This window comes from Pseudophryne corroboree, chromosome 1 (genome assembly GCF_028390025.1).
Source record: "Pseudophryne corroboree isolate aPseCor3 chromosome 1, aPseCor3.hap2, whole genome shotgun sequence".
In the NCBI taxonomy this organism is placed as follows: Eukaryota; Metazoa; Chordata; class Amphibia; order Anura; family Myobatrachidae; genus Pseudophryne; species Pseudophryne corroboree.
Genome location: NC_086444.1, coordinates 347,785,321 through 347,811,847, shown reverse-complemented (window position 1 = coordinate 347,811,847; position 26,527 = coordinate 347,785,321). Strand labels below are relative to the sequence as shown.

Below are 26,527 nucleotides of genomic sequence, written 5' to 3'. Positions count from 1 at the left end.
TTTTTTTAAACTGTGTAGTTTTTATTTAAGTATGTTGTAATATTTTCAAAAATAAAATGAGAAGAAAACAGTTGTCATCTTGTAAGTGTTTAGGCAACAGCTGTTAAGCAATAGGCTGCAAAGACATTGAAAAATAGCAGATTATAAATAGAGTGTAGAGCATAATAATATGAGCAACATGAACTATATCTCACAAATATTTTAACACATTACTGAAATGCGTATATAACAAAATCATCAGAGTTAGACAAGTGCTGGAGAAACAGACACAGTATATAATAGCAACATATTAGAACAGCAAGTACACTATTAAAACTCCTCTGGGACAGTTAAGGGGGGTACTGACAATCTAGTCAGACTGCTTAGATTTTAAACACGGATCTCTCCGTGTGTACCCCCCTGTAGTGTACTACCAAATGCAGAAGATCATGACATTTAACAATAGCGCCTGGACTCAAACAATTGTCTTTCTTGCCTTATCTAATCATTAACTAAAGCTCTCTACTTGTGATGGTCAGGTGGGTTAGACGCAAACCAATCACGCGTCACCACTAGCTTTGCTAAGTGGTTATGCACATAGTGTAACGGCAGGATCAGAAAAGGAGTTTCCTCTACATCAAGACCAAATAGGCACATTTTGGGACACAATGGGGGCAGAGAGGGCTCCGTTAATTTAAGATTATACCAGATGGAGGGCCAGAAGAAAAACAAACCCTCTTGGGCAGGCCCATAGCAAATGCCAAAAACCAGAATCCTCCTCCCTACATTTCGGGCAGCAAGCACCTGGTCTCAGGCCTGAAGCGTTAGTGGGTTACAATGCACTCTATGTAATATAAAAAAAGAACATCTGCTGGTACCTAACAGAAGGTGTAGTATACTTAATAGAGCCTAGAATTTGTATCCAATGTTCATCTGAGATCACACCCAGCTCAACCTCCCATTTAAGCTTAAGAGAGTTAAGGTGGTGAGGGTACATACGGGCATTTAAAGATGCATATACTGTAGAAATGTTACCTCTAGGGCCTAAGCTATTAAGCACAGTCTTAAGGGAGGGAGATAAGGAGGGAAGAGTACTTCCAAACTGTGCCTGTATTGCATGCCGCAGCTGTAAGTGCCTAAAAAAGGCGGAGTTGGAGATATTGGGCTGTATTCAGTAAGTGTCGGAAGCTGCCGTCTTGGCAGTAAGACGACAGCTTCTGACAGATTTAGGTCAAAAGGGGTTCCGACCTATTCATTAGGGCAATCTGACTTGTCGGAAGCCAGTTGGAAAACACACGTCTCGATCCGCGTGTATTGTCGGAAGTGCGGCCAAACCAGACAGGTTTTAGCCCCGTTTCCGACAATGTCAATCCGACTTTAAAAAAAAAGTCGGATTGGCAGTGTTGGGAACGGGCCAAACCCCTCGAGTTTGGCTGCGGGACTGAATACTGACCTGTCGGATCCTTTCTGTCAAAAAGGATCCGACAGGTATTGAATATACCCCATTATATTCACTTCCTCAATAATTGCCCCAGGGAATTAACCCCCTTCAATAACCATAGATTATTCCTAGAAATTTCAGTGTAAGAATTCTCTCCATAGCCTTTTAACAGAACCCACATGGGCTGAACCACGCCACCCATTTACACTACTGCCTTACCTGGGTCCTACCCTGGTATGGTAGTTACCAGGGTCAGATTACCGGGTCACAGAACTCAGGGTTTTTTTTTTCCCCCAAAGACCCGTTTCCACTGAACCGCAACCTGGGTAGACCTGCCAATAACCCGGGTCACTGCGGCAGTGGTAAAGGGGTATTAGTCTCTGGAGAAATAATCCCCTAAAATGTCAGAAGTAAATTTCCTTACATGGTGATGTACAAGAGCTGCTCTCCAAAGCAATAATTACTCTATATTACATACCACTGATAAGACACGTAGCTATGTTATATTCAGCCAATTGCTCAAACCTGCTGGGGATGGCTGAACTTGCACGGTAGAATCTGGCTCATGAGCAGAGGTAGTGGGTGTGCTGAAGAGGTCAGATGTGGAGGTGGAAGGCTGAGGTTCCTCACAGGTCAATGAAGAGTCTTGAAGGGAAGACAAAGTCTGAGTCTCATCTGCTTCTTCTGAGGTATCTGCAGAAATTCAGAATTGATGGAGAGAACTACACAATTGGACTTTTTGTAGCTACTATTGAACTAAACATTCCCGGTCTTTGTTAGAAGAAAGTATATTACTACATTAGATTTGTTTATTTCTCAGTTGGCAACAATGACTTTGGCCAAATGTTCCTGTACCAGTTTTTCAAATCCATATATCAGGTTTGACACATTTCAGTCAATAACCTCTCCACATTATGGGTCAAATGTTCACATTTAATGGCCACCATTGCATCTCAGTTGTATTGGGGCAATTCCCCGACTGCCGGGGCAGGGAATTGGAATATTAAACATGTATAAAATCTTGATTCAGCGATCCCAAACAAAAACAGTTGGGTAGTTAAATTGTGCTTTTTTTAACATGTTTAATTTCCCAGAAAGATCGACACTCATTGCGGACCGCCAATTGGGCAAAAATAAGAATTTACTTACCGATAATTCTATTTCTCGGAGACCGTAGTGGATGCTGGGGTTCCTGAAAGGACCATGGGGAATAGCGGCTCCGCAGGAGACAGGGCACAAAAAAGTAAAGCTTTTACCAGATCAGGTGGTGTGCACTGGCTCCTCCCCCTATGACCCTCCTCCAGACTCCAGTTAGGTACTGTGCCCGGACGAGCGTACACAATAAGGGAGGCAATTTGAATCCCGGGTAAGACTCATACCAGCCACACCAATCACACCGTACAACTTGTGATCTAAACCCAGTTAACAGTATGGTAACAGAAAGAGCCTCTTAAAGATGGCTCCTTAACAATATAACCCGAATTTGTTAACAATAACTATGTACAGTATTGCAGATAATCCGCACTTGGGATGGGCGCCCAGCATCCACTACGGACTCCGAGAAATAGAATTATCGGTAAGTAAATTCTTATTTTCTCTATCGTCCTAAGTGGATGCTGGGGTTCCTGAAAGGACCATGGGGATTATACCAAAGCTCCCAAACGGGCGGGAGAGTGCTGATGACTCTGCAGCACCGAATGAGAGAATTCCAAGTCCTCTTTTGCCAGGGTATCAAATTTGTAGAATTTTACAAACGTGTTTTCCCCCGACCACGTAGCTGCTCGGCAGAATTGTAATGCCGAGACCCCTCGGGCAGCCGCCCAAGATGAGCCCACCTTCCTTGTGGAATGGGCCTTAACAGATTTAGGCTGTGGCAGGCCTGCCACAGAATGAGCAAGTTGAATTGTGTTACAAATCCAACGAGCAATCGTCTGCTTAGAAGCAGGGGCACCCAACTTGTTGGGTGCATATAGTATCAACAGCGAGTCAGATTTTCTGACTTCAGCCGTCCTTGAAATGTATATTTTTAAGGCTCTGACAACGTCCAACAACTTGGAGTCCTCCAAGTCGCCAGTGGCCGCAGGCACCACAATAGGTTGGTTCAGGTGAAACGCTGATACCACCTTAGGGAGAAAATGCGGACGAGTCCTCAGTTCTGCCCTATCCGAATGGAAGATTAGATAAGGGCTTTTATAAGATAAAGCCGCCAATTCAGATACTCTCCTGGCGGAAGCCAGGGCCAGTAACATAGTCACTTTCCATGTGAGATATTTAAAATCCACCTTTTTCAATGGTTCAAACCAATGGGATTTGAGGAAATCTAAAACTACATTTAGATCCCACGGTGCCACCGGAGGCACCACAGGAGGCTGTATATGCAGTACTCCTTTAACAAAAGTCTGTACCTCAGGAACTGAGGCCAATTCTTTTTGGAAGAATATTGACAGGGCCGAAATTTGAACCTTAATAGATCTCAATTTGAGACCCATAGACAATCCTGATTGTAGGAAATGTAGGAAACGACCCAGTTGAAATTCCTCCGTCGGAACACTCCGATCCTCGCACCACGCGACATATTTTCGCCAAATGCGGTGATAATGTTTCGCGGTGACTTCCTTCCTTGCCTTAATCAAGGTAGGAATGACTTCTTCTGGAATGCCTTTCCCTTTTAGGATCTGGCGTTCAACCGCCATGCCGTCAAACGCAGCCGCGGTAAGTCTTGAAAGAGACAGGGACCCTGTTGTAGCAGGTCCCTTCTCAGAAGTAGAGGGCACGGGTCGTCCGTGACCAACTCTTGAAGTTCCGGGTACCAAGTCCTTCTTGGCCAATCCGGAGCCACTAGTATTGTTCTTACTCCTCCTCACCGTATAATCTTCAATACCTTTGGTATGAGAGGCAGAGGAGGAAACACATATACTGATTTGTACACCCAAGGTGTTACCAGTGCGTCCACAGCTATTGCCTGTGGATCTCTTGACCTGGCGCAATACTTGTCCAGTTTCTTGTTGAGGCGAGACGCCATCATGTCTACCATTGGTCTTTCCCAACAGTTTACTAGCATGTGGAAGACTTCTGGATGAAGACCCCCCTCTCCCGGGTGAATATCGTGTCTGCTGAGGAAGTCTGCTTCCCAGTTGTCCACGCCCGGGAAGAACACTGCTGACAGTGCTATTACGTGATTCTCCGCCCAGCGAAGAATCTTGGTAGCTTCTGCCATTGCACTCCTGCTTCTTGTGCCGCCCTGTCTGTTTACATGGGCGACCGCCGTGATGTTGTCCGACTGAATCAACACCGGTTTTCCTTGCAGGAGTGGTTCCGCCTGGCTTAGAGCATTTTAGATTGCTCTTAGTACCAGAATGTTTATGTGAAGAGACTTTTCCAGGTTCGTCCATACCCCCTGGAAGTTTCTTCCTTGTGTGACTGCTCCCCAACCTCTCAGGCTGGCGTCCGTGGTCACCAGGATCAAATCCTGTATGCCGAATCTGCGGCCCTCCAATAGATGAGCCTTTTGCAACCACCACAGAAGATATACCCTTGTCCTTGGCGACAGGGTTATTCGCAGGTGCATCTGAGGATGCGACCCTGACCATTTGTCCAACAGATCCCTTTGGAAAATTCTTGCATGGAATCTGCCGAATGGAATTGCTTCGTAAAAAGCCACCATTTTTCCCAGGACTCTTGTGCATTGATGTACAGACACCTTTCCTGGTTTTAGGAGGTTCCTGACAGGTCGGATAACTCCTTGGCTTTTTCCTCGGGAAGAAAAACCTTTTTCTGAACCGTGTCCAGAATCATCCCTAGGAACAGCAGACGTATCGTCGGAAAACAGCTGCGATTCTTGGAATATTTAGAATCCAGTCGTGCCGTCGAAGAACTACTTTAGATAGTGCTCTTCCGACCTCCAACTGTTCTCTGGAACTTGCCCTTTTTAGGTCGTGCAAGTAAGGGATAATTTAGATGCCTTTTTTCTTTGAAGAAACATCTTTTCGGCCATTACCTTGGTAAAAAGGCCCGGGGTGCCGTGGATAATTCAAACGGCATCGTCTGAAACTGATATTGACAGTTCTGTACCACGAACCAGAGGTACCCTTGATGAGAAGGACAAAATTTGGACATGGAGGTAATCCTTGATGTCCAGGGACACCATATAGTCCCCTTTTTTCCGGTTCGCTATCACTGCTCTGAGTGACTTTATCTCGATTTGAACCTTTTATGTAAGTGTTCAAAACATTTTAGATTTAGACTATGTGTCACCAAGCCGTCTGGCTTCAGTACCACAATATAGTGTGGAAAAATAATACCCTTTTCCTTGTCGTAGGAGGGGTACTTTGATTATCACCTGCTGGATATACAGCTTGTGAATTGTTTCCAATGCTGCCTCCCTGTCGGAGGGAGCCGTTGGTAAAGCAGACTTCAGGAACCTGCGAGGAGAAGATGTCTCGACTCTCCAATCTTTACCCCTGGGATAATACTCGTACGATCTAGGGGTCAACTTGCGAGTGATCCCACTGCGCCCTGAGACTCTTGAGACTACCCCCCCACCTTGAGTCCGCTTGCACGGCCCCAGCGTCATGCTGAGGACTTGGCAGACGCGGTGGAGGGCTTCTTTTCCTGGGAAAGGGCTGCCTGCTGCAGTCTACTTCCCTTACCTCTATGTCTGGGCAGATATGACTGGCCTTTTGCCTGCATGCCCTCATGGGAAAGGAAAGATTGAGGCTGAAAAGACGGTGTCTTTTTTAGCTGAGATGTAACTTGGGGTAAAAAAGGTTGGATTTCCCAGCTGTTGCTGTGGTCCCCAGGTCCGATGGACCGACCCCCAAATAACTCCTTCCCTTTATACAGCAATACTTCCATCTGCCGTATGGGATCTGTATCACCTGACCACTGTCGTGTCCCTGACATCTTCTGGGAGATATGGACAACGCACTTATCTTGATGCCAGAGAGCAAATATCCCTCTGTGCATCTCACATACATATATATAGAATGCATCCTATTAAATGCTGTACATGAATAAAATATTTTCAGTCAGGGAATCCGACCAAGCCAACCCAGCACTGCATCTCCAGGCTGATGGCGATCGCTGGTCGCAGTATAACCACCGTATGTGTGTATATACTTTTTAGGATATTTTTCCAGCTTCCTATCAGCTGGCTCCTTGAGGGCGGCCGTATCTGGAGACGGTAACGCCACTTGATAAGCGTGTGAGCGCCTTATCACCCTAAGGGGTGTTTCCCAACGTACCCTAATTTCTGGCGGGAAAGGGTATAACGCCAATATTTGCTATCGGGGTAACCCTACGCATCATCACACACTTCATTTTATTTTATCTGATTCAGGAAAAACTACAGGTAGTTTTTTCACTCCCACATAATACCCTTTCTTGTGGTACTTGTAGTATCAGAAACACGTAACACCTCCTTCATTGCCCTTAACGTGTGGCCCTAATGAGAAATACGTTTGTTTATTCACCGTCGACACTGTATTCAGTGTCCGTGTCTGTGTCTGTGTCGACCGACTGAGGTAAATGGGCGTTTTTTTAAAAACCCCTGACGGTGTTTCTGAGACGCCTGGACCGGTCCTAATAGATTGTCGGCCGTCTCATGTCGTCAACCGACCTTGCAGCGTGTTGACATTCTCACGTAATTCTCTAAATAAGCCATCCATTCCGGTGTCGACTCCCTAGAGAGTGACATCACCATTACAGGCAATTTCTCCGCCTCCTCACCAACATCGTCCTCATACATGTCGACACACACGTACCGACACACAGCACACACACCGGGAATGCTCTGACAGAGGACAGGACCCACTAGCCCTTTGGGGAGACAGAGGGAGAGTCTGCCAGCACACACCAAAAACGCTATAATTATATAGGGACAACCTTATATAAGTGTTTCTCCCTTATAGCATCTTTTATATATATACAATATCGCCAAAATCAGTGCCCCCCCTCTCTGTTTTAACCCTGTTTCTGTAGTGCAGTGCAGGGGAGAGCCTGGGAGCCTTCTCTCCAGCTTTTCTGTGAGAGAAAATGGCGCTGTGTGCTGAGGAGATAGGCCCCGCCCCTTTTTCGGCGGGCTCGTCTCCCGCTATTTTTGAAGTTAGGCAGGGGTTAAATATCTCCATATAGCCTCTGTGGGCTATATGTGAGGTATTTTTTGCCTCTAATAAGGTTTTTATTTGCCTCTCAGAGCGCCCCCCCCAGCGCTCTGCACCCTCAGTGACTGTTGTGTGAAGTGTGCTGAGAGGAAAATGGCGCACAGCTGCAGTGCTGTGCGCTACCTTTATGAAGACTCAGGAGTCTTCAGCCGCCGATTTTGGACCTCTTCTCTCTTCAGCGTCTGCAAGGGGGCCGGCGGCGCGGCTCCGGTGACCATCCAGGCTGTACCTGTGATCGTCCCTCTGGAGCTAGTGTCCAGTAGCCAAGCAGCAAATCCACTCTGCACGCAGGTGAGTTCACTACTTCTCCCCTAAGTCCCTCGTTGCAGTGATCCTGTTGCCAGCAGGACTCACTGTAAAGTAAAAAACCTAAGCTAAACTTTCTCTAAGCAGCTCTTTAGGAGAGCCACCTAGATTGCACCCTTCTCGTTCGGGCACAAAATCTAACTGGAGTCTGGAGGAGGGTCATAGGGGGAGGAGCCAGTGCACACCACCTGATCTGGTAAAAGCTTTACTTTTTTGTGCCCTGTCTCCTGCGGAGCCGCTATTCCCCATGGTCCTTTCAGGAACCCCAGCATCCACTTAGGACGATAGAGAAACCATGTTGCATAGCACGTGGGGCAGATATAACATGTGCAGAGAGAGTTAGAGTTGGGTGTGGTGTGTTCAAACTGAAATATAAATTGCAGTGTAAAAATAAAGAAGGCAGTATTTACCTGCACAGAAACAATAGAACCCATCCAAATCTAAATCTCTCTGCACAAGTTACATCTGCCCCACCTTTTTGCCCATTTGCTAACATTTTGTTTGCGAACAAACCTGAATAACCCCCTATATGGCTAATAAGAGCACCAGTGTAGTCACACAACAACCAGATACTTGATTTTAAGCTGCATTACACTTAACACAGACTGTTCTGATAGCTTGCTCTCCGTTATTGTGTTTGCACTTTTAATACTAAATACCAAATAATTTATTTTATAAATGGCATATTTTAACATTCCTGACATACCTGTTGATTCTTGCATATAGTCTTGTGCTGCATTGAAGGACTTGTACATATATGCAACATCTGGAAACAAAAAATATAATTTATCAGAACGGACAAACTGAAAAATAAGATTTTACTCACCGGTAAATATATTTCTCGTAGTCCGTAGTGGATGCTGGGGACTCCGTAAGGACCATGGGGAATAGACGGGCTCCGCAGGAGACTGGGCACTCCAAGAAAGATTTAGTACTACTGGTGTGCACTGGCTCCTCCCTCTATGCCCCTCCTCCAGACCTCAGTTAAGGAAACTGTGCCCGGAAGAGCTGACATAACAAGGAAAGGATTTTGGAATCCAGGGTAAGACTCATACCAGCCACACCAATCACACCGTATAACTTGTGATAAACTTACCCAGTCAACAGTATGAACAACAGAGCATCAACAATGGATGCCAACATAACATAACCCTTTATTAAGCAATAACTATATACACGTATTGCAGAAAGTCCGCACTTGGGACGGGCGCCCAGCATCCACTACGGACTACGAGAAATAGATTTACCGGTGAGTAAAATCTTATTTTCTCTAACGTCCTAGTGGATGCTGGGGACTCCGTAAGGACCATGGGGATTATACCAAAGCTCCCAAACGGGCGGGAGAGTGCGGATGACTCTGCAGCACCGAATGGGCAAACACAAGGTCCTCTTCAGCCAGGGTATCAAACTTGTAGAACTTAGCAAATGTGTTTGAACCCGACCAAGTAGCTGCTCGGCAAAGCTGTAATGCAGAGACCCCTCGGGCAGCCGCCCAAGAAGAGCCCACTTTCCTTGTGGAATGGGCTTTCACTGATTTTGGATGCGGCAATCCAGCCGCAGAATGAGCCTGCTGAATCGTGTTACAGATCCAGCGAGCAATGGTTTGCTTTGAAGCCGGAGCACCCAGCTTGTTGGATGCATACAGGATAAACAGCGAGTCAGTTTTCCTGACTCCAGCCGTCCTGGCTACATAGATCTTCAAAGCCCTGACTATATCAAGCAACTTGGAGTCCTCCAAGTCACGAGTAGCCGCAGGCACTATAATAGGTTGGTTCAAATGAAAAGATGACACCACTTTCGGCAGAAATTGCGGACGAGTCCGTAATTCTGCCCTGTCCATATGGAAAACCAGATAGGGGCTTTTACATGACAAAGCCGCCAATTCTGACACACGCCTAGCCGAAGCGAAGGCCAATAGCATGACCACCTTCCACGTGAGATACTTTAGCTCCACGGTCTTAAGTGGCTCAAACCAGTGGGATTTCAGGAAACCCAACACCACGTTGAGATCCCAAGGTGCCACTGATGGCACAAAAGGGGGCTGAATATGCAGCACTCCCTTAACAAACGTCTGAACTTCAGGAAGAGAAGCCAGTTCCTTTTGAAAGAAAATGGATAGGGCCGAAATCTGGACCTTTATGGACCCCAACTTCAAGCCCATAGTCACTCCAGACAGTAGGAAGTGCAGGAACCGGCCCAGCTGGAATTCCTCTGTAGGGGCCTTCCTGGCCTCACACCAGGCAACATATTTTCGCCATATACGGTGATAGTGTTTTGCGGTCACGTCCTTCCTAGCCTTTATCAGCATAGGAATAACTTCATCCGGAATGCCTTTTCCCGCTAGGATCCTGCGTTCAACCGCCATGCCGTCAAACGCAGCCGCGGTAAGTCTTGGAACAGACAGGGCCCCTGTTGCAACAGGTCCTGTCTGAGAGACAGAGGCCATGGGTCCTCTGTGAGCATTTCTTGCAGTTCCGGGTACCAAGTCCTTCTTGGCCAATCCGGAACAATGAGTATTGTTCTCACTCCTCTTTTTCTTACGATTCTCAGCACCTTGGGTATGAGAGGAAGAGGAGGAAAACACATAGACCGACTGGAACACCCACGGTGTTACTAGTGCGTCCACAGCTGTCGCCTGAGGGTCTCTCGACCTGGCGCAATACCTTTGTAGCTTTTTGTTGAGACGGGATGCCATCATGTCTACCTGTGGCAGTTCCCATCGATTTGTAATCTGAGTGAAGACTTCGTGATAAAGTCCCCACTCTCCCGGGTGGAGGTCGTGCCTGCTGAGGAAGTCTGCTTCCCAGTTGTCCACTCCCGAAATGAACACTGCTGACAGTGCTTGCACGTGATTCTCCACCCAACGAAGAATCCTGGTGGCTTCCGCCATCGCCACTCTGCTTCTTGTGCCGCCCTGGCGGTTTACATGAGCCACTGCGGTGATGTTGTCTGACTGAATCAGCACCGGTTGGTTGCGAAGCAGAGGCTCTGCTTGACTTAGGGCGTTGTATATGGCCCTTAGTTCCAGGATATTTATGTGCAGACAAGCCTCCTGACTTGACCACAACCCTTGGAAGTTTTCTTCCCTGAGTGACTGCCCCCCATCCTCGGAGGCTCGCATCCGTGGCCACCAGGACCCAGTCCTGTATGCCGAACCTGCGGCCCTCGAGAAGGTGAGCACTCTGCAGCCACCACAGAAGAGACACCCTGGCCCTCGGGGACAGGGTGATCAGCCGATGCATCTGAAGATGCGATCCGGACCACTTGTCCAACAGATCCCATTGAAAGATCCTCGCATAGAACCTGCCGAAGGGAATGGCTTCGTACGATGCCACCATCTTTCCCAGGACTCGCGTGCAGTGATGCACCGACACCTGTTTCGGTTTTAAGAGGTCTCTGACTAGAGTCACGAGCTCCTGAGCCTTCTCCGCCGGGAGAAACACCTTCTTCTGGTCTGTGTCCAGAATCATGCCCAGAAAGGGCAGACGCGTCGTAGGAATCAGCTGCGACTTTGGGATATTCAGAATCCAGCCATGCTGCTGCAACACTTCCTGAGAGTGTGCTATGCTGATCAGCAACTGCTCTCTGGACCTCGCCTTTATGAGGAGATCGTCCAAGTATGGGATAACTGTGACTCCTTGCTTTCTCAGGATCACCATCATTTCTGCCATTACCTTGGTAAATATTCTCGGTGCCGTGGAGAGCCCAAACGGCAACGTCTGGAATTGGTAATGACAGTCCTGTACCACAAATCTGAGGTACTCCTGATGAGGTGGATAAATGGGGACATGCAAGTAAGCATCCTTGATGTCCAGAGACACCATAAAATCCCCCTCTTCCAGGCTTGCAATGACCGCTCTGAGCGATTCCATTTTGAACTTGAATCTTTTCAGATAAATGTTCAGGGACTTTAAATTCAATATGGGTCTGACCGAACCGTCCGGTTTCAGTACCACAAACATTGTGGAATAGTATCCCCTTCCCTGTTGGAGGGGATCCTTTACCAACACCTGCTGGAGATATAACTTGTGAATTGCCGCTAACACTACTTCCCTTTCCATGGGGGAAGCTGGCAGGGCCGATTTGAGGTAACGGTGAGGGGGCATCACTTCGAATTCCAGCTTGTATCTCTGAGACACAATCTGTATAGCCCAGGGATCCACCTGTGAGCAAACCCACTGGTGGCTGAAATTTCGGAGACGCGCCCCCACCGCTCCTGGCTCCACCTGTGGAGCCCCAGCGTCATGCGGTGGATTTAGTAGAAGCCGGGGAGGACTTCTGTTCCTGGGAACTAGCTGTATGGTGCAGCTTCTTTCCTCTACCCCTGCCTCTGGCAAGAAAGGATGCACCTCTGACTTTCTTGCTCCTTTGTGATCGAAAGGACTGCATTTGGTAATACGGTGCTTTCTTAGGCTGTGAGGGAATATATGGCAAAAAATTTGACTTCCCAGCCGTAGCTGTGGAAACTAGGTCCGAGAGACTGTCCCCAAACAATTCCTCACCCTTGTTAGGTAAAACCTCCATGTGCTTTTTGGAGTCGGCATCACCCGTCCATTGCAGAGTCCACAGGGCCCTTCTGGCAGAAATTGACATTGCATTTATTCTAGAGCCCAGTAGGCAAATGTCCCTCTGGGCATCCCTCATATATAGGACAGCGTCTTTTATATGCCCCAGGGTCAGTAAAATGGTATCCTTGTCTAAGGTATCCAGTTCCTCAGACAGATTATCTCTCCATGCTGCTACAGCACTACACATCCAGGCCGACGCAATTGCCGGCCTCAGTAGAGTACCTGAATGTGTATAAACAGACTTCAGGATACTTTCCTGCTTCCTATCGGCAGGATCCTTTAGGGAGGCCGTATCCTGTGACGGCAGGGCCACCTTCTTAGATAAGCGTGTCAGAGCTTTATCTACCCTAGGGGAGGATTCCCAGCGCATCCTGTCCGTTGGCGGGAAAGGGTACGCCATAAGTAACCTTTTGGAAATCAGCACTTTCCTATCGGGGGAATCCCACGCTTTTTCACATAACTCATTTAACTCATGTGAAGGGGGAAAAGTCACCTCTTGCTTTTTCTCCCCATACATATAAACCCTCTTGTCAGGGACAGGGTTTACCTCTGATATGTGCAATACATCCTTCATTGCTATAATCATGTAGCGGATGGCTTTAGCCATTTTAGGCTGCAATTTTGCATCATCGTCATCGACACTGGAGTCAGAATCCGTGTCGATATCTGTGTCAACAATTTTGGATAGTGGGCGCTTCTGAGACCCTGACGGCCTCTGCGATGTAGGATCAGGCATGGGCTGAGACCCCGACTGTCCCAAGGCATCAGCTTTATCCAACCTTTTATGCAAGGAGTTTACATTATCATTTAACACCTTCCACATATATCCATCCAATCAGGTGTCGGCGGAGACACGTCATTCATCTGCACCTGCTCTGCCTCCACATAGCCCTCCTCGTCAAACATGTCGACACACGCGTACCGACACACCACACACACAGGGGATGCTCTATATGAGGACAGGACCCCCACAAGGCCTTTTGGAGAGACAGAGAGAGAGTATGCCAGCACACACCCCAGCGCTATATGACCCAGGAATCACACAGTAACTTAGTTTTTACCCAGTAGCTGCTGTATATATGATTAATGCACTAAATTTATGTGCCCCCCCTCCCTTTTTGCCCTCTTTCTACCGCGAGTCTGCAGGGGAGAGCCTGGGGAGCTTCCTCTCAGGGGAGCTGTGGAGAGAAAATGGCGCTGGTGAGTGCTGAGGAAGAAGGCCCCGCCCCCTCAGCGGCGGGCTTCTGTCCCGCGATTTTGTGTAAAATTAATGGCGGGGGCTCATGCATAATACAGTGCCCAGCTGTATATATGCTGCTTTTTTGCCAGGAGGTAATCAATTGCTGCCCAGGGCACCCCCCCCTGCGCCCTGCACCCTACAGTGACCAGAGTGTGTGGGTTAGTGTGGGTGCAATGGCGCACAGCTGCAGTGCTGTGCGCTACCTCATATGAAGACATGAGTCTTCTGCCGCCGATTTTGACATCTTCTTGCTTCAACCCGCCGGCTTCTGTCTTCTGGCTCTGCGAGGGGGACGGCAGCGCGGCTCCGGGAACGGACGACCAAGGTTAGGTTCCTGTGTTCGATCCCTCTGGAGCTAATGGTGTCCAGTAGCCTAAGAAGCGCAACCTAGCCGCAGTTAGTAGGTTTGCTTCTCTCCCCTCAGTCCCACGTAGCAGAGAGTCTGTTGCCAGCAGAAGCTCTCTGAAAATAAAAAAACCTAACTAAAATACTTTCTTATTAGCAAGCTCAGGAGAGCTCACTAAAATGCACCCAGCTCTGTCCGGGCACAGATTCTAACTGAGGTCTGGAGGAGGGGCATAGAGGGAGGAGCCAGTGCACACCAGTAGTACTAAATCTTTCTTAGAGTGCCCAGTCTCCTGCGGAGCCCGTCTATTCCCCATGGTCCTTACGGAGTCCCCAGCATCCACTAGGACGTTAGAGAAATAAAGATTCTGAATTTAGGAACTTCATAGTATGCATAAATATCTGGCTAAAACAGTTGCATATTAAACTAGTGTCAAGGGAGAAAAATAAATAGTTTTACCAGGTAAACTGGTTGTAGTTATCACATTAAGCTGTTTGGCAGGGTGCGGCGCCCTGCCCAGTTTTTAAAGGGCAAAATAAGCCCTGCTCCTTTAGCGGCGCAATCCTAAAACAGCCTGCTGCCGCGTGAATAGATTCCTGTGCGCACGGCATCTATTCACAGTAGAGCTTTGGGAAAGCCCAGGCACGCCCCCATTAGCGACGTCGAGGGGGCCAGACCGCCCCCAAAAGTGATGCTGGTGGGGCCACACCCTCTTTTTGCGCATACTGCCTATGCAAATTTCTAGGAGGAACCCTAGTCGTTTTGTGTATGAAGATAAGGTTTGAGTGATGGTTCAGCTTGGAAAGTGAAGAAAATGTATAAATATTGAAAAAAAGTGAAGAAAATAAATAAATATTTAGCCTATTATTTAATATCATTTTTCTCCTCTTCTCCCTCCCACTTGCTGTCTTCACACTTATACCCCTTTCACACCGCAGCTATAACCCGGTAAATTGCCGTTTTTTAAGCCTTCCAAAACGGTTCTAGCTGCGGTGTGAAAGGGCCACTTTGAATTTACTGGTTACAGAATACCGGTATTTTAAAACGGTTAAAAAGCAGGGTCCTACACGGTTCAGACCCGTTTCATTGTGCAATGTGAAAGGCTCAGAAACGGTATTTCCAAACCACAGAAGGTGATAGGCTGTCTCCATGCGTGATGTCACCAGGCAGAAGCAGGAAATAAACTGGAGGAAACACATGAGAGTGAAGAAGCATTTTATTATACAGAATACAGTTTAAAATGGCAAATTGGAGTGATGAGGAGGTTAGGGAGCTGCTTAGGATGAGAGGGGATGAAGAAATTGCTAGACAAATCACTGGGACAGTGAAGGACGCAGTAATCTACAAAAACATGTAAAGATGCTTGAAGCTGCTGGGTTCCATCGTACGACTAGCCAAATTATTAATAATTAATAATTATTAATAATGTGTGGGCCAGAAAAGTCCATTTAAAATGACAACCACTGTTTTGTATGGGAGAAACTGGTTCAGTGTGAAAGGTACCAAAATGGTAATGAAACGGTAATATACCAGTTACAACATGCTATGTGAAGGGGGTTTAACTGCTCAGACCCGTTTTAAGAACCGTTTAAAGAACCGTTTCAAAAGCAGGGTTTGCGATGTGAAAGCGGTATTATTGGCCATACACAGAGCCTACGCAGTGTTAAAGAAGGTTGGTAAATCATGTATCACAACAGAAAAACACAAACGTTCTTCCTATGCATGAATTATAGAGAAGGCCTGAGGAAATATAGATGGCAACTCCAAAGCAACAAAAGCCAGGTGACAGGAGCCAGTGTTTGGTCCCAGTACGGCAGAGCCGAACTGGGACCAAAAATAGGCCCTGGCATTTAAAGCACACAAGCCCACCTCACATCAGCATCTAGCTCCTGGCATAGACTTTTCCCCCCTATTATTCCTACTCCTCCTACTTCATAGTCTATGCCCTTATAAAATAGAATTAATATTATAACATACCAGTGTACATCATTCTCTGTATTAAATACAAACAACAGAGCTCATCCTGCAGGTTCTTCAAACATGTGCAAAAGTCAGGCATTTGGTTGCTTGTGTTAGGTTAAGCTGGCATTGGTGTAGGTCATACTCAAAGAAAAGATAAAGCATTTTGCCAAATGACCAGGCCCTAGCTTAGAAATTATATAGGATTAGATAGTGTTCACTGTAGGAATTTAGGGCAGGGGTGCTGAACACTGAGGAGGACACCAAAGCAGAGCTGTACCAAAACATTTTGGTGGCCTTTGTACATAACGAGCACTGAAGCAAGGAGATCATGAGTTACTGGAAAAAAAAACAGGTGTGGTCTCACTGAGAAGTGGCATGACCACACAATAGTACCCCATAGTAACATTACACCACACAGTAGTGTCTCTTATTCATGTTACAGTACACAAAGCCCATTCACATTATGCCATACATTAGTGCCCCTATACATATTATGCCACAGAGCAGAAATGCCCCTTATACATTTTGCTACATAGTAATGCCCCATACAAATGATGCCACACAGTAATACCCTCTACAAATTAGGCCATGCAGTAGTAGTGCCTCTTACACATTATGCCACACAATCTTAATGCCCCTTAAACATTAAGGCATACCGCATAGCAGTCCCTTTATAACATTATGCCCCACATTAATGCCCCACCCCTACCCGCAGCCTCTCGGTTGACTTGAAGACAGTGACAGATTCTAAATTATGGAGGTGCTGTGCTGCTGTCTCTCCATGGATGCCTGTAATCAGCTGGTGGCCCGGAACCAAATCCACCTCGGTGGCCCCGGCCATCTGGCATTTAGCAGAACTGTGAGATGGACAGTCTGGCCTTGCTTTACTCTGGAATATCATATGTATTCACTGGAGTTAACTAGCGAGCAGAAGACATGGCAACAGACACCCTGCTTTGGAATTTATGGGTCACATACACACTTTTTGGGGGAAATCTCCATAGCCAGTGAGAAGATAGAGGCTGTAGTCAGACAAGCTATTTCTGCCAGGAACCAAATGCTGGGTGAAAGGATCTCCCCCATTCTCTCTCCATGTAACACACTAGCTACTGCTCAGACATCCACCATGAAAACATAAATGCATAGCGCACCTCATCCTTGCCAGCATTGCTTAACCTGAACAGATCCCCAACCACTGATTGGAGGAACAAAAAACCTGCACAAAAATCCCTTAGCAGACTTTGGGCACCCCTGCCCTAAATAGCCTATGAAAAAAACAACATTGTAACAAAAAAAGCAAGTGTGAAACTAAGTACTGGAAAACAAAAATAAAACAAAGCGTATGGAAGGCATAATGTGATGTCGCAGTGGTAATGAATGTTACCTCTCATATGCCAATACTATTGTGACTAACATAAAACAAGGAAGACAAATTCACTGGTACAGGTTATGGGGCTAATTCAGTAAGGATAGCAAATTCTGCTAATTAACAAAATTTGCTATCCTTTTGGTCGCATGCTGTGGGCTGTCCAGCATACTGACCGGCGCCTCCCCCCCTTCAACAAGCAGAAATTGCGATTAGCAGAAACTAAAGATGGCTCCTGACGGCGCGCCAGGAGTCCCGGCACCATCTTGCTTGTCGCGGCGGCTGCGTGTGACGCCACACCCAGATACACCCCCGTTTGCGTCGCACCGCCCACTGTTCGGGTTGCCGCGTCCCCGCAACGCTCCGTCTCCTCCCTGGAAACGGAGCGCATGCGCCCGCATCTTTTCAGCAAAAAATCCAGTTGGATCGCACACTACGATCCAACCTGAATTAGCCCCTATATTTACTAAAGAGTCTGGAAATCCAAATACAAATCTCATATTCAAGAACAAGTAAAAGCAGAGGTGACTAAAGTGCAATTTACTTAGTTCGCCATAAGCTGGGTTCACACTTTCACGATCATTCTGTTTATCGGGTTAATGCTACTGATCAGAAGAGCAGTGTGGCCCCAACTTGACCTGCTGTCAGCATCCACTATGCTAGAAATAGGTCAGTGTGTATGGGTTTCTATGGGATCGTGAGGTCAGCCCAATAAATATTAAACAGCACTTAAGATGAGACCTCCCGATTCCGGCCATTGCAGGAGCGTTATAACCAGTGTATCGCCTAAAGCTCCTGCAAAGGACCTGCACACACACCTATTCGTACAATCATTGGCCCGTTCACCAGATGTCGTGTGACTGGGCCATGATGTGGGGCTCAGGGGAAAAAGGCACATGCCACATCTACACCGATTTAGAATTTGTTGCCATGAAGTAGTTTCTGCCGGGCTGGGTATGGGTGACATACCCATAGGTATGTCAGGTGGGATAGCGCCGGTCACCATACCGGGATCCCGTTGCTTAGATAGCCGGTGGGGGGTAGGGGGAAGCGCAGTGCACTGAGACGAAGTTGTGTACTGTGTCTGGAGACGTATTCCACCCCGTTTAGAAGCCGTGCGTCTCTGTACCCTCGTGCCGCCATAATAGCTGGCGCCTCGCTAATCGGGACGCCAGCTCAGTACTCCCCACTCTTCATTCTTCTGGCTTTGTTAGGGGTGGCGGCGTGCTGCAGGAATATACGCTTGCCGAGGTGGAGCTTGCGAACAGATCCTTCAGGAGCTCAGTGTCCGGTCAGCGGGGAACAGGACCATTAACCCATCAAGAGGTTGGGCCGTTAGCACCCCCCCCTCCCTAACTCCCACGAAGCAGGGGCAGGCTGGTGCCAACCAGCCCTGCCTGAAAATAACAAACATCTCCTATATAATTGCCCAGATCGGTCACTGTGTTGATAACGCTGGGCGTGGCTAGGAGCTCTCATTGGGTTAGTGGCAGGTCTCTCACTCCCAGCCCACAGCTGATTGGGTGAGAAACGCCCTCCCACACAGGTTACATCCAATGGGAGGCTCTGCCCTTTGGCTGCTGTGTGTTCACAGAGCAGGATTAACAATGGGGCTGATGGAGCTGCAGCTTCAGGTCCACACCTCGAAATAGGCCCACTGCATCTGCAGCAACAAACCCTCCAACAAATTACACATAAAAATCGGGGCAAATTCGAAAAGGGGCGTGGCCATGGGTAGAGGCATGGCCACGCCCCCTTTCCTATACTTTCAATGGAAGTTTGGAGAACTAAAATCGGTACTGACCATAAAAAAGGTATTTTACCTGCCAAAAAGGTACAGCTGGAGGGTATGCCACTGCATCTGCAGCAAGTCTCTGCGCTGTAGATAGGGAAAACAAAAAATGCTTTTACTGAAGCATTCTATGGGGGTCATTCCTGCGCATTGCGGCCGCCGCGCATGTGCAGAACCGACCCGTTTGCACAGCTACGAAAAAGAGCAGCGTGCGAACGGGTCGGAATGACCCCCTATGTCCTGCTGCCAGTCCGCCTGCCCCCTCCGGCATCACCAATCCCCACTCCCTGGCCACGGCACAGGTGGAACAAAAGCTGCTGCGGACACCGGCATAGATGTGTATGAAAGTGGCGCTGCGGAAGGCTTTTATAGCCCTCCCTGCGCCGCATACTCTCTGAGCCCCAGAGCCTCCTCTGCGCGTGATGTCACAGAAGTGCCTCCCTGCCACAGCCACGCTCAGATCCCCAGAGGTCCTGACTCCGGAACACAGCACCTGGGCTGCCGGCCTAGAAGCCCTGAGATGGCTAATGTAACGGAGAGAGAGTGGGTGATATCGCAGAGGGTAATATCTGGGGGCGCTGAATCAATGTAAAAAGGTGACTGTGCAGTGCAGTGGGTGTGCAGTGTCACTGACACTGCACAGCACTCTCACCTTTTACATTGATTCAGCGAGTCAGTCAGTTCTGCCAGCCAGTCACTATTGTTAGCGCCGGTGTCCCAACGTGCAGCATTACAGGGAAGCAGACGCACTAAATAAACTACACCTCCCAGCAGCCCTCAACACCAAAGCATTCCGGCGCTAAGGCCTGCTGGGAGCTGTAGTTTATGGAGTACATATTCCATGTAATGCAGTGCGTTGGGACAGCGGCACTAACAATAGTGACTGGCTGCTTGGCTGCTGTGCAAGTCTCCGGGAGAGCCACTGCCAAAGGGAGGACAGCAGCTTAGCTGCTTCCAGGAGGAGAAGCAGGAGAAGCATTACCCGCCCCTCCCCTACTCGCAGTACCTCCGGGCCCCATCCGCGGCACCACCACCCCCCCCCCACTACCACCTGTGGTGGCTCCGGACCCCCACCCGCAGCACCCTCCCCTCCCCCACCACTGCACCCGCAGCACCCCCGCAGGCTCCGGACCCCCACCTGCGGCACTCATCTCTCCCCCACCCACAGCACCACCACCACACCAGCCCCTCCCCCACCTGCGGCACCCCCGCGACCACCCCTCCCCCACCCGCAGCACCCCTGGACCCCCTCCACGTCTCCCCCGCACCCGCCACTCCCCCAACCACAGCACCGACTAGGTGATTCATCAGGCCCTGCGTGCGCTGTTCACGCCATTGCAAGGGGCTACGACCCCTTAACCATCACAGGACCTTTGTTCGTGCAATATTTAACCCCTCACACAATTATGATTGGAGGTAATACTCCATATAAATATAAATGTGGCACTCCACAAGGGCGTGCAAGGATTAAGGGGGCATAGCCCCTTACGACGGTGTGAAGAGCGCCCGTAGGGCGCAATAAATTACCTAGTAGAAAATAAATGCAGAAGACTCTTCAGGAGCTTCCTTCAGCGTGACCGGCTCCTCCGGGCACATTTTCTAAACTGAGTCTGGTAGGAGGGACATAGAGGGAGGAGCCAGCCCACACTATCAAATTCTTAAATTGCCCATGGCACCTAGTGGACCAGTCTATACCCCATGGTACTAAATGGACCCCAGTATCCTCAAGGACGTAAGAGAACAAAAATTATTTTTACAAATAAAAATGTGAAAATTGGCGTATGCATATGTATTCACCCCCTTTACTATGAAGCCCCTCAAAAGTTCTGGTGCAACCAATTACCTTCAGAAGTCACATAATTAGTTAGATGAAGTCCACCTGTGTGCAGTCTAAGTGTCACATGATCTGTCAGTATAAACACACCTTTTCTGAAAGGCCCCAGAGGCTGCAACACCACTAAGCAAGAGGCATCACACCATGATGACCAAGGAGCTCTGCAAACAAGTCAAGGACAAAGTTGTTGAGAAGTACAAGTCAGGGTTGGGTTATAAAAAAAATATCCAAATCTTTGATGATCCCCCAGAGCACCATCAAATCCATCATCTTCAAATGGAAAGAACATGGTACCGCAACAAACCTACCAAGAGAGGGCCGGCAACCAGAACGGGCAAGGAGGGCATTAATCAGAGAGGCAGCACAGAGACCAAAGGTAACCCTGAAGGAGTTGCAGAGTTCCATCCACAGCAGAGACTGGTGTATCTGCGCATGTGACCACAATAAGCCGTACACTCCATAGAGCTGGGCTTTATGGAAGAGTGGCCAGAAAAAAGCCATTACTTAGTGTTAAAAATAAGAAGGCACGTTTTGAGTCTGCCAAAAGGCATGTGGACGACTCCCCAAATGTATGGAGAACGGTGCTCTTGTCAGATGAAACTAAAATTTTACTTTTCGTCCTCCAAGGAAAACGCTATGTCTGGCGCAAACCCAACACTTCCCATTACCCCAAGAACACCATCCCCACAGTGAAACATGGGGGTGGCAGCATCATGCTGTGGGGATGTTTTTCAGGAGCAGGGACTGGTAAACTGTTTCGAGTCGAGAGTAAGATGGATGGTGCTAAATACAGGGATAGTCTTGAGCAAAGCCCGTTTCTCTTACGTCCTAGAGGATGCTGGAGTCCACATTAGTACCATGGGGTATAGAAGGGTCCACAAGGAGCCATTGGCACTTTAAGAGTTTGAGAGTGTGGGCTGGCTCCTCCCTCTATGCTCCTCCTACCAGACTCAGTTTAGAAAATGTGCCCGGAGGAGCTGGTCACAGCTAGAGGATCTCTCCCGAGCTTTTCTAGTAAAGTTTTATTTTAGAGTTTATTTTTTTTTTACAGGAGGCTGTTGGCAACAGCCTGCCTGCAGCGAGGGACTAAGGGGGGGGAGCAGTGTCCGCCCTGCGGGGTCTGAGCCACTGACTCCGCTGACTGGACACTGTGCTCCGGAGGGGTCTGATCGGTCTCTGCAACAGGGGAACCGCTCGAACCAGCAGCATGCCGCCAACCCCTTACAGAGCTGAAGAGAGTGGTGAGTTAGTCACCGATCCCCCTAGCAAGCAGGGGGGGGGGGGCGGTGTGAAGATGGCGGCAATGGGTAGGGAGCGCAGTATTAACCGCGCTCCGGCATGGTACCAGAGGCACATAGTGCGGCGCTGTGAGGGGCGCCCTGGGCCAGCGATTACCCCCCACACTGGTCAGCCAGCCTGTCGGGGTCCGGGGATCTCAGCCAGCAACTTTCCTCAGGCCAGTATAATCACCTGAAGAGCGGGAAGACAGCGCTACTAAGGGGGCGGAGCTTTTCCTCAGAGCGGGCCCAGCAGCGTTCCAGCGCCATTTTCCTGCCTGCAAGCGCTGAGAGGAAGATTCAGGTCCCTCCACAGCAACTCCAGCTTACTGTACACGGTACCAGGGGGTTGTAGAAGGGAGGGGAGGCTGTAATTAGACTGTGTATCCTATTAAGGAGCAGAGTCGGCGCTGACCAGGGGTTTCTCCTTGCTAAAAAGCACTGTGTGTGGGTTGGCTCCAATCTCTGTCTCTCTCTGGCCATTCTTGGGGGGAAACTCGGTCTACCCCCACGTGCGTGCGTGCGTGTGTGTGTGTGTGTGATATGCTGCAGAGGATTTATCCTCCCAGGATGATCCCGTTCCATGTAATCAGGATAGCACTGGTTTAGCACAGATACCAGCAAGGGAACCAGAGTGGTTTTCCTCTATCAAAACTTGGATTTCTCAGATTTCTGACAGTGTTGCTAGTAATGAATCTGCAACCCAGGTATTACAGAGCTCTATGGCAATATGGCCTGTGTCTGGTACCTCAGGACACCCCGCTACATACCCCAACAAACGTGCGCTTGTGCATGTCACACAAGACGACACGGATACCGATTCTGACACTACAGATGGTGATGGGGATGTGTTGCGGGGGTCCACATCTCCTGCAAGGGGGGTGCAATTGTTGATAGAGGCTATCAGGGATGTGTTAAATGTAAATGATACCACACCAGAGCAGGTTGAGGAGGCTTTTTTCACTGAAAATAAAAAGCCTCGCTAACCTTCCCTGCGTCAAAGGAGCTGAATGCTATATTTGAAAAAGCATGGGTAAACCGTGAAACGAAGTTTCAGATCCCTTAGAGGATTCTGGTGGCTTTTCCTTTCCCGGAGGATAGGAAAAGGTGGGAAAACCCACCGATTGTTGATGCATCTGTATCCAGACTCTCAAAAAAGGTGGTTTTACCTGTACCGGGATCTACCACCTTAAAGGAGCCAGCAGATAGGAAAATTGATAACACGCTTAAATCAATGTACAATGCTTCAGGGGCCATGTTACGTCCCACTATTGATAGTGCATGGATTGCAAAGGCAATAGTGAAGTGGTCGGCTACCTTAATTGAGGATTGGGATACAATGGATAGGGATGACGTTGCATTGTATTTACGCAACATTCATGATTCTGCAGGTTTTATGGTAGAATCCATGAAAGACCTGGGTTCTATGGTTGCGGGAATTTCTTCCATTTCTGTTTCAGCTCGTCGGGGACTATGGCTCCGCCAGTGGTCGGCCGACGCGGAATCCAGAAGAAGTGTGGAGTCGCTACCCTATACAGGTCAGGCTCTCTTTGGGGAAGCTCTAGACGCGTGGATATCCACCGCTACAGCGGGTGAGTCTCCGTTTCTTCCCTCAGCAGCACCTGCTCCGAAGAAATCCTTCTCCTCAGCTGCGCAGCAGTCCTTTCGGCCCAACAAGCCCAGAAAGGCCAGATCATCCAATACCTGAAGTGTGGAGTCTCTCAGGGCGGTGATATCAGGTCTGGAGGAGGGGGAATTCCTGGTATCACTGGATATCAAGGATGCGTACCTTCACATTCCGATTTGTCTGCCGCATCAGGCTTATTTCCGCTTTGCATTGCTGGACTGTCGTTTTCAGTTCCAGGCCCTGCCATTTGGCCTCTCCACAGCACCGATGGTGTTTACCAAGGTGATGGCGGAAATGATGATGCTACTCCGCAAGCAGGGTGTGAACATCATTCCTTATCTGGACTATCTCCTGATAAAGGCATCGTCCAAGGAGAAGCTGCTGCAGTCCATTGTTCTCACAAAGTCACATTTGGAACCAACCCAGAGATAGTCATTTCTGGGAATGATCCTGGATATGGAGGTGCAGCTGGTGTTTCTTCCGCGGGACAAGGCGTTGGTGATCCAATCCATGGTCCGGGATGTCTTGAAGCCACCCCGGGTGTCGGTTTATCAATGCATTCGCCTATTGGGAAAGATGGTGGCCTCCTACGACGCTCTCCAGTACGGGAGGTTCCATGCTCGGCCCTTCCAACTGTATCTCCTGGACAAGTGGTCGGAATCTCACCTCCACATTCATCAGAGAATTCGTCTATCGCCAAGGGCAAGGATTTCTCTCCTCTGGTGGCTCCAATTGCCTCACCTCCTAGAAGGCCGCAGGTTCGGGATTCAGGACTGGGTCCTGCTAACAACGGATGCGAGCCTCCGGGGTTGGGGAGCAGTCACTCAAGGAGTAACCTTCCAAGGACAGGTGGTCAAGCCTGGAAGCCGGCCTGCCCATCAACATCCTGGATCTAAGAGCTGTCTACAACGGTCTTCTTCAGGCGGCCCCTCTTCTGAGAGATCGGGCCATCCAAGTGCAGTCGGACAAAATAACAACAGTGGCTTACATAAACCGACAGGGCGGAACGAAGAGCAGAGCGGCAATGTCAGAGGTGACAAGAATACTCCTCTGGACAGATAAACACGCGTTGGCATAGTCAGCCATCTTCATTCCGGGAGTAGACAACTGGGAAGCAGACTTCCTCAGCAGACACGATCCCCATCCAGGAGAGTAGGAACTGCATCCGGAGGTTTTCAAGGAAATAACACATCTTTGGGGATTGCTCCAAATAGACATGATGGCCTCTCGTCTCAACAAGAAGCTTCGGCGTTATTGTTCCAGGTCGAGGGACCCACAGGCAGTGGCAGTGGATGCCCTGGTGTCTCCGTGGGTGTTCCAGCCAGTGTACGTGTTTCCACCACTCATCCCAAGAATCCTAAAGCTCATAAGGAGAACAAGGGTTCAAGCGATCCTCATTGCCCCAGACTGGCCAAGAAGGGCTTGGTACACGGACCTTTTGAATCTACTGCAATCTACGGGAGGACCTGCTGCAGTAGGGGCCGTTAGCCTATCAAGACTTACCGTGGCTATGTTTGACGGCATGGAAGTTGAGTGCCTGATTCTTGCTCGGAAAGGTATTCCGAAGAAAGTTATTCCTACCCTCATACAGGCTAGGAAAGGGGTAACGTCAAAACATTACCATCGTATTTGGAAGAAATAGGTTTCTTGGTGAGTCCAAGAAGTTTCCTGCGGTGGAATTTAAACTGGGACGTTTCCTCATCTTTCTGCAAGCAGGAGTGGATATGGGTCCAAGGTTGGGATCTGTGAACGTCCAGATTTCAGCCCTATCCATTTTCTTTCAGAAGCAATTGGCTGCCCTACCTGAGCTTCAGACCTTTTTGAAGGGAGTTCTGCATATCCAACCTCCCTTTGTACCGCCTACGGCGCCATGGGACCTTAACGTGGTGTTGCAGTTCCTCCAGTCGGATTGGTTTGAGCCTCTACAGGAGGTGGAGCTCAAATTTCTTACATGGAAGGCGGTCACTTTGTTGGCCTTAGCTTCTGCTAGACATGTCTCCGAGCTGGGGGCTTTATCCTGTAAAAGCCCTTACTTGATCTTCCACGAAGATAGAGCCGAACTCCGGACTCGTCAGCAGTTTCTTCCAAAGGTTGTGTTGGCATTTCATATCAACCAACCTATTGTGGTGCCAGTGGCTACTGACTCATCAAATACTTCAAAAGTCCTTGGATGTCGTGAGGGCTCTGAAGATATATGTGAAGAGAACTTCTCATCACAGAAAGGTCGGACTCTCGGTTTGTACTATATGATCCCAAGAAAATTGGATGTCCTGCTTCTAAGCAGACTATTTCTCGCTGGATTAGGTTCACTATCCAGCACGCTTATTCTACAGAAGGACTGCCGTGTCCAAAATCTGTTAAGGCCCACTCTACTCGTAAGGTGGGGTCTTCCGGGGTGGCTGCCCGGGGTGTCTCGGCAGTGCAACTTTGCCGAGCTGCAACTTGGTCTGGGTCGAACACGTTTGCAAAGTTTTACAAGTTCGATACTTTGGCCTCTGATGATCTGAAGTTCAGTCAATCAGTTCTGCAGGAGCCTCCGCGTTCTCCCTCCCGTTCTGGGAGCTTTGGTACATCCCCATGGTACCAATGTGGACCCCAGCATCCTCTAAAACGTAAGAGAAAAAAGGA

General features: G+C 48.7%; 1 protein-coding gene across 3 annotated transcripts in view; it reads right to left on the bottom strand.

Annotated features, from left to right (window-relative positions):
- The window catches only part of CHFR (checkpoint with forkhead and ring finger domains), a 236,239-nt gene that overhangs the window by 46,829 nt on the left and 162,883 nt on the right, over positions 1-26,527 (bottom strand). For all 3 annotated transcript variants that reach the window (XM_063964696.1, XM_063964695.1, XM_063964694.1), the window contains 2 exons: positions 8,594-8,653; positions 1,946-2,113 (listed from right to left, as the gene is read on the bottom strand). In XM_063964696.1, coding sequence (XP_063820766.1) covers positions 1,946-2,113; positions 8,594-8,653 — 228 coding nt within the window. The remainder of the gene's footprint in view (positions 1-1,945; positions 2,114-8,593; positions 8,654-26,527) is intronic.